This window comes from Zootoca vivipara, chromosome 5, assembly GCF_963506605.1.
Source record: "Zootoca vivipara chromosome 5, rZooViv1.1, whole genome shotgun sequence".
NCBI classification, from domain to species: Eukaryota; Metazoa; Chordata; class Lepidosauria; order Squamata; family Lacertidae; genus Zootoca; species Zootoca vivipara.
This window is the reverse complement of record NC_083280.1, coordinates 66,700,683-66,713,416: the sequence shown is the minus strand read 5'-3', so window position 1 is coordinate 66,713,416 and position 12,734 is coordinate 66,700,683. Positions and strand designations below refer to the sequence as shown.

Genomic DNA, 12,734 nt, shown 5'->3' with positions numbered 1-12,734 from the left:
CATGAATCTCCACAACATTCCAAATAGAGCTTTCACACACATCTCTGAGAAGAGATAAGCTCATAAGAGGAGCCCTGCTGGATCAGGTCAAATATCCACCTACTCCAGAATCCTGTTCTCACCGTGGCCTACCATATGCCTATGGGAATCCTGCTTGTAGGGCCTGAATGCAAAAGCACCATCCCCACTTTAAATTTCAACAACTTGGGCCATGTGAACATCTCTCCATGGGGACATTGTGGAGAAATACCAGCACACAAGCAGGAAATGGCACTTGCACTTCCTATTTTGCCCTCACATCTTCTCAATCATGCCCCATCAGCAAGATCTCAGAAGCCTCCTCAATGATACTGAAATGGATTTTGGGGTGCACTTTATTTTGTGTATGGATCCTCTTGCCCTGTTCCTACTCCTTCCCCACACATAATAGCAAAAGCTCTTGAGCTAGCCCTGATCCTAGGCATCTGGCCTATATTCACCACTCTGTCAGAGAATTACATTCCCCTTGAGTAAATGCAAATACAATTTACGCAAATCCTTTTGAGCCCTCTCCCTCACCTCCCATTTATACAAATCAGTCCACAGTCTGTGCCAAAATTTCTCATGAAGTCTGCAGGTACATAATGAATACTTTCAAAAGCATTTTGCCTCATATCTGTTTGGCAGCTCAGCCTTAGTCAAAGGGTGAAACCCAGCTTCACAATAAAAATCTCAGCAAAACGCCCACAATGAGAAACAATGGTAACTCTGCTAACATAAAGTTGTAAAGGACTAGGATCATTGTGCAATAGACCTTGATAGCACTTGTGTGCTGTGCAGAGATGCTTTAAAAATTTGTTCTTTGCTATATATTAACTAACCTGATTCTACAATTAACAGACTAATGCAATGATTGGAATGTGTAGTTACTCTGCAGATTTCACGTCTCCAAATTTTGCCATGTGCTTAGTGGCTCAAAAAAATAAGGTCCAAAAATGTATATAAAAATGTGAACTTTTGGATAAAATACATACTCCTTGGAGATTTTTTTTAAAAAATTGCAGCTTAATGTTGAAATGGGATGGAATGAAGATACAGGCAAGGACTGACCTGCCCATCCCTAGTGTTGTAATGTAGACTATATATTTACTGGTACTTGGAAATAGATCCCCACTGAAATAAGCGGAATTTACTTCTGAATAAGCAGTAGAACTACATACTTTATTGTTTTATGAGACAGGGAGAGGGAGGATAGCCTATAATCCAAAAACTTGTTAAAACAGATTTTTTAAAAAAAGTTTTCCTGTTTTATGACTTACACTTTAGAGAAACAGATGAGTAAAGACAGGCCTCGTTTCAAAACATCCAACTTAGTTGCAAAGCTTGAAACTTACTAAGCCCTGTTTAGGGAAGCTTTTAATGTTTAATGGAATTCTGTATTTTAATATTTTGTTGGAAGCCGCCCAGAGTGGCTGGGGGAACCTGGCCAGATGGGCAGGGTATAAATAAATTATTATTATTATTATTATTATTATTATTATTATTATGAATGTGCAAATTAAACCTGTATTTTATTTTGATCAATACTGCTGTTTGTTTGTTTGTTTGTTTGTTTGTTTGTTTTATATCCCATATTACTCCAAGTGCAGGACCCAAGGCAGCAATGGGGGGGGGGAGATACTGTAGCCTTTAATGTGCAATTTTTACTGCTTATCTTGGGATTTACTTACACCCAGGTTATTTTGCATAGGAGTCACCTTTCTATAGGAAAAGAGAATGCAAACTAACAAGAAAACAATAATCACAGATCCCAGCAAACAGCAAAGAATGCCCTCATTTATAGTATTTATATGAATGAGAGAGCTAATGTGTAATATAATTCCTTGCTATTCAGAGCAGTGAGCAGCAAACCTGCCTTCATTCACAAGTTAATTGATCATATTTTAAGAGGGAAATGTTATTCATAAACATGATACATTGAAGTAATGAGGTTTCTCTCTCCTTCTAGTCTATTACTTATAAGTGACCATAAGTAAGGGAGAAACCTTCTACAGAAGCAACAGTTCTGAATGTTAACTCTCAGAAAGAAAAGCTTGATGGTTATGCATAACACCCAAGCAGATCATGCATTTGATCATGTCAAATGGCTAAACAGAACATTAGTTCATCAGTGAGCTCAATCAAACAGGGAAAGCGTAGACAGCAACGTTGTGTTTACAGAAATCAACATTTAAGCTATATAGTCTATCTTCGAGAAGATTTCTCACATCTGCAGGTATTTTATCTACCTCACAGGAATTTTTAATATAGCATCTAAATTTGTCAAAATGAACTCTATTTGCAAAATACCAATGCAAGTAGCAACTGGGATGCTACTAATAAATGAAATCATACAGCGTGTTTTGACATAAGCCATGAATTGCTTCTTTTAAAAAAAGAAGTATGCATGCTTTTTCATGATTACCAAAACGTATTACATGAAGATTGATTGGACAGTCATGAAAGGAAATTAAGAATCATGTGAAGGATGCTGTGTTTCTTCTCCAGAGGTTTCAACTTCTCAATTAAAAACTTGTGGCAGCAAGTGAGAATCAAGAACAGATTATTTCCCTCAAATTTATTTGAAAAGATTCAAAGTCAGATTTATTACAACTGTCCTTTCACCATGTCCTTTCTGAGCAGGGAAGCCAAGCACAGGAAAAATATTCTGAAAGGATTCTTTTTTTTTTCTTCCTTTCCTTTGAAGACATTTCAAAACCACAGAGAGGAGCAAGATCAGGAACGCTAGGGCAATCCTCCGAGTAAGTGCCAAATGGGACTTGTGTGCTATGTTCAGGCTCCGTATCTTATCTTTGTCACAATGGATATTCCCTGATTTTTCTGCTAGTTGCAAAGAATGTCAGACAATAAGGAGCTCCCTACACTGAATGCCCATTCACTCAGCAGCATCTTATTGACTGTCACTCCACAGTTTGCTGCCCACAAGCTTTCCAATAGGATTTTGTTTTATGAGAGTATTGTACCTTCCCTCCCCCTTTTTCAGAACACACTGTCACAACCTCTCTCCCATCTTGTCATTTCTTATAATTTTATTGCTTGCTCTTTTTTTTCTGAAGCCATGTATAAATCCAATGGGATACCACAAATATGTCATCCATAAAGGAAATGCACTTTGCAAATTCGTCCTTACCTGAACATGTATTGTTGTTTTAAAAAGGGCCAGAAACAATCATTAGATAAATAGGCATGATTAGGACCCCCGATAGTATATTCTGGTAGAATGATGGCTCACCTGCTTTGCACAAAGAAGGTTCTTAGTTCAATATCCAGTTAAAATAATCAGGAAGCAAATGAGAAATACCTCTGCTTGAGACTCTGGAGAGTCATTGCCAGTCAGAGAAGGTAATACTAGGCCAAATGGACAAACAGTGGTATAAAGCAGTTTCTCATGTTCCTGGCGCACAATTTTCATTTTGACTCCCACTGGAGAGGAGAATCCCTAACTGAATAATTGCCCCCTCCACAAGTTATACACCCCCATACAAGATATGCCTAATGTGCCCCCTTTGTCTGTGGCTCTGGATATGACAGCAAGTGAATTAAATTAAGTGACAAGCTAAATCACCTCTTACATCCTCTGTGATCACTTTCTTCTATCACATACAGAAGGACAGCAGGCATCAGTGATACAAGGAAATCCCAAGAGGAACATATTCTCAGGCATTTGAACAAAGGGAATGTTTTCACAGAAGTCATATAGAAAAAATATGGAGCTGGGAAACAAAGAAAACCATTGATACTCCTATCCTTTGAGCGTTTTTGCATATATTGTATATTGTTGATGGTGATGTAGAAACATGTATGCCCTGGTGTTGGAATCACAGAGTACTTCATGTCTCCACAGAGCTGAATGTAAACTGGGGCATTTGTTTTAACAGAATTTTACTTATTCTGTATTCTCAGTGGAACATAACGCTGAAGTGAGAAAACTCTTTGTTTTTGCTAACTGCGTGAACCTTTACAATTCAGTGATTTAATTTGCATGTTGGTAAATTAAATCCAATGTTTCTTTCAGCCTCTTTGAGCCTTCTAACATGGGGCTGGCTATTCATCTGACAAAAAAAAACCTGTAAGCCACCTCAGTGTACTTTCCAGCTGACCACTTATTTGTACACCCAGATAGGCTTAAAGTGGCCTTGAAAGCTGATGAAAGGAATTACTCACATCATTGGTTGAACAGAAATGTGGCAATGATGGAGCAATTTGACAACTGCCTCTCCAAATGGTCAGCTCCAACACATAATTAATGTTGCCACAAACTGAGAGCCAACTCTTGAATATGCGACTCAATCTTAAGCTTGTGTGGAGGCATCTTTAGCTTCCAGAGTGTGAGCCAGAAAAAGTGTTTGTGTGTGTCACATAAGCACACAAGTGAATTTGCTAGAGTTTCGTTCTAGTACAACAGGGATAGCCAGCTGAATGTCCTCCATGTGCTGTAGCCAACCAGGTACTACCGGTAGTTCTAAAAATTTACAAATATGGATTGAAGGCAACAATAACCCAGAGGTGGAATCCCAAGATAATCAAACACATTTTCTGTGTTCTAACACATTGTTTGTGTTACACACCATAAGTTCCTTTGAGTCTTTCAATTCATGCCTTCATCTTGTGTTGATGATTATGAGTATAGAAGTATACAGAGTTGTTGTTATGTACTGTAATCCTGAATTTATTTATCCTGGTGAAAAAGGTACCAGTATGATATGGGGGAGTATTCTTAAAATGTTTTCACTCAGTAATAAAAACCTGGTGTTAAGGGATTTACACAAATATATGTGCCTTGAGTACTACAGCTTATGTTGATCAAAAGTTTTCCTTAAACTGAGAAAAGAAAAACTACCGGTATGTAACTCAGAAAACCCCAAAGTCCAACAAGAATTTGAATCCACATGAGAAAACTGAAAAGCAATGTATATTTTATGGATGTGAGTAAGTTTCCAACACTCATTTTTCAATTTTACTCAGAAGTACAGCTCAGTTAAATGGGATTTACTCCACAGACTTGTCATTATGTAGTCCTGGATTTATTTATCCTGAGGAAAAGGGTGAGATATGGGGTGGGTGTTCTTCACTCAATAATAAAGCCCTTGTATTTACTCATTTTGGGAGTAATTCCAATTGAACTCAGTGCCCCCTAATGCTTACTAAATGTGTACAGGATCATACTGTCCAAAGGAACAACTGAACTCACAACAACATCTGTCTACTATTTCAACCCATAGCTTCCTGCTTTTGAAGCAAAAACATCACATTAGCTTTTGACGCCTCTTAAATTCTAACTTAGGTTGTCTGAAAAAGCAAAACAGACACCTTTCCCCCTTGCTCTCCTCTCTAAAAAGCTTTGTCAGTTTTGACTGCCTTGGTGGACTTGATGAGCTGTGAACGGTGAAGCGGACCAGACTTCTCCATAGAGACGCAAGAGAGATGAGAGGAAGAAGTACCATAATGCTGGCGAATGGAGGGGAATCAGAAGGAAGTCCTGCACTGGTGTCGCTGTGCCCCAGAGACACACTAAATTATGTAGCTACTAGAGAAAGCCCAGGCTGCAAACTCATGCGGACCAGCATTGGCAGCATAAATCCAAGGCACCTCTGTTTCAGACAGCAGTACAGCCAAGAAGAAAGAAAGAAGAGGTGAAGGTCTAAGAGTAATCCACACTCTTCTCAGGGTCACTAGGAAGAATGCAGAGAATGGGGCTATCACAGTACATATTTTGAGTACAAGGACAGAGTCTCCCCTGCCCCTGTACATGGGATGCAGTAACCAATAAATGCAAAGTGTGCATAGCATCCCTGCCTTTCTTTCACCACCAAATAATTGCAACAAGGCACCATATAGCTTAGGGTGTCAGGGCCAGCTTGACCCTTAAGCACTTTTCTTTTGAGAATAAGCTCTGGTCTATTGTGTTTCCTCTCTTTCTTTGTAGCCTCACAGCCCCCACCTCAATAAACCAGTAAGGAACAGCAGACAAAGTTTGAAATGAAAGAGTAAATAGACCCAAAGCCTTCCACTACCCAGGAGGAGAGAACAACAACCACCTGAGGGTCAGAGGAACGAAGAATTCTCCACAGTAGAAAAGGAAACTTGTTCTGAGGTGTAGAAAGATAAGGCTGCCTCTTCAGATTTTGAGAGGACACTAAAGATGGCAATTCAGTGTCCACTGACCTGGAAGTAAGCCCCATTTGACTCAAAAGGGTTTACTTCTGAGTAGACATATAGGACTGTACTGTGAAGGGGCTGTCTAAACCCTTATAGTCTTTGTAATCTCACTGGAAACAGAAAGAGGAAAGTGACTGAGTGGGGAAGGTTGTAGCTCACATTCTTACCTCTACCTTTTGATACCACCAATGCTCAGCTTGCAGATAGATGGCCTTGCAGGCAAAGAAGTGAAAAGCAGCTTTGCAGAGAGCTACTAAGTCATAGATAAATGTCACAGATAAAGAGCATCCAGGTCACCTTTTTATGCCACACAGAACGGTTAAAGAAACTACCCCAAATATTTTTGCCTGAGTAGGTTCCAAAGAAAACTTAGGTTCATAGGAGAACATGTTACCAAAAACACCCCTCTCTCTTTAATAAATACTGTACCTTGTAAATATGAAACGGGTGCAATTAAAAAAAAAAAAGGTCCGTGAATTTGGTTCACATAGTTCAAATGGCAGGCAGTCCCCAGTTAAATTCAGGGCAGAAAGCCACAACAATATCAAAATCCCAGACAGAAACGACATACAGTACCACACTGGAAGAGACAGTCTGATGATGCGGTTACTGCTGTGATAATTTTGAGAAAGGGAGAAGGGGATAAAATGAGAGAAACTGTGCTCCCTCGCCCTTCACATTTCCACACTCTAGGAACTCTCATTTTTTCTGCAGGGGGATTTGGATACTTTGATATCTGAAAAGGACACAGAGGAATGTGGCGTTGGGAATGTGGGCAGCTCAAAAGATAAACGAGTTTTTAGCGCTAGGAGGGAGGGAAGGCAGATTGGGTGGAAGCAATTTCTGAAACTGAGGAGGAAAGCGATGGGAAGCAGAAGGCGGCGCACAGGGATCCACAAGGCGAGTGAATGGGCAGTGCGGGCGACAGAGACAGATACACGGGGGGGGGGGGAGAAAGAGAGAGACCGAGACCACATCACAGGGACGCCACACGGACACAACGCTTAACCCCTGGCTTACTGTGGGCTCTTGGGGTAGAAAGGCAGGGTGACATGGCTGAGGTCCTGGATGTCAAAAGCGGTGGGCTCGGCTGAAATGGCCTGCCTCTTGGTCCTCTGCTCGCCATGCAAGGTGGTGGAGCTTTGCTGGTGCGCCTGTTGAGTGGCGGGCCGGATAACCGAGCGATACTTGTCCAGTTCGTTCTGCAGCTTCTGGATCAGCTCGTCCTTCTGGTCGAGCTCTAGCTCCAGCTCGTCGATGAGCGCATCCCGTTGCCTCAGCTCCTCGATCTTCTCTTGCAAGGCATATTGTAAATCCCGCAGCGTCCCCATCCTTCAACCTCCTCCTCCTCTTCCGCCACCACCTCCTCCTCCACCTCCGTGGGGCTCCTGCCTGCGCCCCCCTCTCAGCGCGTGGCAACTTTCCCCCCCGCCCCACAAAGAAGTAGTAGTAGCCGACGCCTCCTCCTCCTCCTGCCGCTTGTCCCACTTCAAGTCAACTTTGCCAATCGTTCCTCCGATCGACCTGCTGCTGCTGCTGTTGCCGCCGCCGCCGCCGCCGCAACCTCCGCCCGCAGCTCCTGTTAGCCTTTTAACGCGCGCCTCCTCCAGCCTGGCTGGCTTGGAGCCGGCGCTGTTTTTGGCTCGGCGCGGCGATTCAGGCTACGCGAGGAGGCTTCGAAGAAACATCATCGTCTTAAATGGTGCCCCATCGGCACCAGTTCAGCGACGGCTGGGTGGTTAACTGTGATTTCTATCTTGCCTGCGTCAAGCTAGACTGGAGAGAAAGGCAGCGAGAGGGAGAGAGGGGAGAGAGAGAGAGAAGGAAACGGAGGGAGGGAAGGAAGGAACAGAGCGCGCGAGGGGCGTCTGCAGCATGCCGTAGTACAGGCACTTTCCCTCCGTCGCTCTTCGGAAGGCTACTACTCTGCTCAACTATACAGCCAGCGGCTCGCTTCCCCCCACTCCCACCCCCCTTGCCGCCCCGCCTGCTCGAGGTAGGTGAGGGGGTGGGCGGTGTGGCATGCCAGCAGGCACTTCACGCTGAAATGGGCACGCCACGTTTGCAAAGGAATGTGCCGCCTCTCTGGACACTTTTCATCGGGAGGGCGGGCAGACAGCCTTAGTTACGCACGCAGACAGGCACTTCGGCTATAAACATCCACAGGAGTAAGGGCTTGGCCAGACCTTCTCCAGCCGTTCCCCCAAGCAACCTCCAGCTGTGGTAGAAGAAGTTCCGTTTGGATGATGGGCACACGCAAGCTCTCACACGCGCACCAAGCAGTGCCTTGTGGTTTAAAAACGCACAAATAAATTAGAAGCAACAGGGACTGCAGAGCCAGCCCGGAGGCACGTTGCTGTGTGGGGTTGGCAAATGCCCCCTTCAGCCCTAGTTAAAGTGCATAGTGCCCAGCGCTGGACAGGTTGCTTTGGAACCCAAGGTGGAAAATAGCACAAGCATTTATTTCCCAGGTGGTGGTGGTGGTTGTTTTAAACAATTAAATTCCTAAGAGTTCGCTGCCCATTTATTGCACCCAGAAGCACTCTACTTAATAGTAGAAAGTGCTTTAACTAACCCCCAATATTTTGGACTGTTTATGGTCACTCTAAGTTGGAAAGCAAGTCACTCTGTATATGCCAAGGCTCCACATGTTGCAGAGAACACAGTGGCTGCTCCTCCACATTCTCCTTAAGCACTCCTAGTAAAAGACAGATTTTCATAGCCTGCCCAAGGCAACCTAGCCTGCCCAAAGCAATCTCCAGGTTTAGGAAAAGATTTATCTGTAGTGCCGGCAAATATATAAACACTTAGAGACACACACATCTAAAATATTCATTGTGAAGCCATTACCAGGCCATTTCAAACTGCCCTGTAGCAACCTCGAGGGGTTTTCTATCTTTCTGCTTCCTGATACCTGAATTTCCATTTTTGAGAGCTTAAGGAGGCAGGGCATATTAAGTTTTTCCAGAACATCCACTTTTTCTCAGGACAGTTATGTCGCTTGTCCTACTGTATTACAGTTGGGTAGTAAACTCACTCACCTACTGTGTCATTACAGCCACACACAAAAAGAAAGCAATTATCTGAAAAGAAAAGCAACTACAGTAATTGACCAGAGGCTGGGGAAAGTAACATTTTAAATGGGATTTGAAAGAAAACCTTTGGAACAGCTCACTGGAAAAGGCTGCTGACTATAAAGGTTTATATAATCATACTCATTCTTGCTTCGGGGTGAATGGGTTGAAAGGTAAGAGCTTCACCAACCTGGGATCTTGCTGGGTTTTGGCCTCACACCCTCAAACTGTGTAATCAGAGGAGAGAAACAGGTGCAGCCTTCATTCTGCACCAAAATCCAAAGTAATTTAGGCCCAGGCTGTCCCTACCCAGCAACTGATGCATGACTTCAGATAAAGCACCTGGATCCTGCACACTCTAGCCAATATTCTTTCCCACCTGCAATTCTGAATCTCATACCAGGAAACAAAACACTGCCATGAAACCCCCTTGCTGCAGAAGAAGAAAGGAGGCAGAGTGTGCAATGCATTATGCGTCTTACTACAAATGCTTTGAGATATGACATATCATGGCAAAAACAGATTATTCATGCTTCTTTCTGTAGGCTATTTCTGCCTTACGTATTTATGTGCAAACTCAGAACTACAATTCTGACTTCTTAATCCTGCCAAATCTGCATAAAAGTTAAGTTCATCCACAAAGCTTAAAGGTGGAGCTGCTCTTCAGCTGACTTCTACTATAGTATGTTATAGAACGAAATGCTCCCCCATAAACATCCTAAAGTGGTTTAACAATAAAAACACCAACAACAAAATCTACATTAATAAAAACACACCAATTTACTGGCCAATGCAGATGAACACTGTAAAATAATGTCTACTTAAAAGGTTTGTTGGAAGAGGAAGGTATTTGGTAGGTGCTGAAAATACAGTAAAATGGCCTGTCTGATATATAATGGGAGAGAGTTCCAAAGGGCAGGTGCTGCCACTCAGAAAGTTTGATTCATACATCATATGGAATGGACTTCCTGATGAGATGGTATCTGCAGGAGGTCCTTTCCTGCAGAGCACAGTAAATGAGGGGTGAGATTATATTTTAGGTATCTTGGTTGGAAGCTATACAAAGTTTTATACACCAACACTAGCATCTTGAACTATGCCCACTACCTATGTGGCAAGTCTTTCAACAGTGCAAGTCCTTCAACAGCAGCATAAAATGATGAGAGATATTCTGCCGCAGTGAGTACTTAAGTTGATGCATGTCATAGTTGCTGCAGCTTCCAGTTCAACCTCAGTGGCAACCTTACAAAAAGCATCTTCCAGTGGTTCAAACTGGGAATTACTAGTACATGGACAACAGTAGTCAGGCTGTCAAACCCAACATGTCACACAGATGAAAATCGAGTTTACACTGATCCTTCTACAAACATGGTTCACAGGACTGATGAAAACATATATGTTTGTCGTGCAATAGCATCAACCTCACATGTCACAAAATTGTTGTTGTTGTTGCTATAAGTTACCATCACAGAATTTTAGTATCTCCTCACATTGTCTCAAGTGAAATGCTTTTTCAGTAGAGTCAGTTCACACATTTAGCTACTGTCAACCAAGTGTTCAGTACTGAGGTTTAAATAAACCAAGGGATGAACATACATGTTTTGTGCAAATATCAAGAGTTTGAAATGGCATACTCCCATAAGGTAAAGGTAATTTGCAGGAGAGATGTACAGTAGTACATCTGGTTAAGAACTTAATTCGTTCCGTAGGTCCGTTCTTAACCTGAAAGTGTTCTTAACCTGAAGCACCACATTAGCTAATGAGGCTCCTGCTGCCGCCGCACCGCCAGAGCACAATTTCTGTTCTCATCCTGAAGCAAAGTTCTTAACCTGAGGTACTATTTCTGGGTGAGCAGAGTTTGTAACCTGAAGCGTTTGTAACCCGACGTACCATTGTATTATCCAATGGCATTAGGCACTGCAGCTAAATTTTGAACTTCCATGTACTGAGGCGGTAGAGCCAGATATAAACTGTTAACAATGAGGGTGGCAGTATCCATCATTCTCTGGTTGTTGGCTCCCAGTGGCAATTGGCTGGCTGTTCCTGGGCACAGTGCTGGTTTAGACAGGCCAGGGGTGTAGAATGGACACCTGTGGCCCTCCAGATGTTGCTGGAGTACAGCTCCCATCATCTCAGACCCTTGGCCATTCCGGCTGAAACTAATGGAAGGCAAAGGCCGACAATGTAGGTCTTCAGTGAGATACAGCTAGGCATTTTTTCTGTTCTTAGAGATGAGTACTTTCCTCGCCTAACTCTCTTAAAGTTATTTATTGTTTGTATTTTTAGAATGCTTTGATGCACTGGAATGATGATTGAATTTGTCTCCCAAACACCATAATGAGGGCAGCTGTGTCAGTAAAGACAGATGTGATGTTTCTGTTTGTGACAAATTTGGAGGGAGGGTACCTGCATGAAAGTAATATGCCCCTAGTGAAGAAATGTACACTTCAAAGCAGTTGAGCTGGCAGGTTTGCTCAAAGCTTTATGAAGAACAGGCGTACAATGAGGTTTGACATTTTTTGTCCATGGAGGAACACTCATGAAAAATGTTACATTACAACAGAAAATTGACATGGATTGTGCAAGAAAGATCTGTGAGCATGAGCAGATAACACTATAATCCCTTCTTACAGAACTTTCTTATACAAGAAGAAAGATCTGTGAAGATTTTGAATTCTGGACTGGATTCTTAGAAATGCTTCAACTCTGATGGAAGAGACAACAAACAACACAGTTCATTTTTAAACAAAGCGCATCCTTGGATGGAGGACTGGCAAGAAGAGAAGCTGCTTAACCATTTCATCTCCGCTCCCACCAGCTATGTTCTTCTGCTCAGAACACAATAATACCTCAGTGGCTTCTACTCCCCCACTCCCTTCCCCCCTGGAAAGTATAGACACCATTTGTGTTTGCAGAGTTGTATCTAGGAACCCTTGCACCCTTGGCAAGGAGCCATATTGGCATCCCCCATTCCTTGTGCCCTTTGCAAAGAGCTGTATAAGCATATCCAAAGCTGGGAGAGATCATGTACCAGAAATTCAACAAGTTTTCTTTTTGTCACCTTTCATGACCCACCAGTGATTTTCTCTGCATCTAGGAGTAGGCCTGCTCTGCTCTATCTCCCCTCCTTCTCCATCAGTTTGTCTGTTTCCCTTGCTTCCTCCTTCCCTCGGCTTGCTGCTTTCCCTCCCTCCCTCCCTCCCTCCCTCCCTCCCTCCCTCCTTCCTTCCTTCCTTCCTTCCTTCCTTCCTTCCTTCCTTCCTTCCTTCCTTCCTTCCTTCCTTCCTTTTCCTGAAACTCTGTCTGCCTTCACTCAGAGCCCTGCTGGGCCCTCCACTCATACTTCTAATACCCGTAGTGCCACCAGCCAACTGGGGAGGGGGCCTTGAAGGGCTTCCTCCACCGAGGCATCCAGAAGAATGGAGGAGGGGCCCAAGGAGCAGGTGGATGGGCTCATAGCCA

The 12,734-nt window shown here is 43.2% G+C and overlaps 1 protein-coding gene across 3 annotated transcripts in view; it reads right to left on the bottom strand.

Annotated features, from left to right (window-relative positions):
* Window positions 1–12,734, bottom strand: part of PRKG1 (protein kinase cGMP-dependent 1) — a 583,016-nt gene that overhangs the window by 510,746 nt on the left and 59,536 nt on the right. For 2 of the 3 annotated variants that reach the window (XM_035137530.2, XM_060274879.1), the window contains exon 1: window positions 7,219–7,666. The exons of the other annotated variant lie outside the window; for it this stretch is intronic. In XM_035137530.2, the coding sequence (XP_034993421.2) occupies window positions 7,219–7,529 (311 nt within the window). In that variant the 5' untranslated portion in view covers window positions 7,530–7,666. Of the gene's footprint in view, window positions 1–7,218; window positions 7,667–12,734 lie in introns of those variants that run through there. 3 annotated transcript variants of the gene reach the window in all.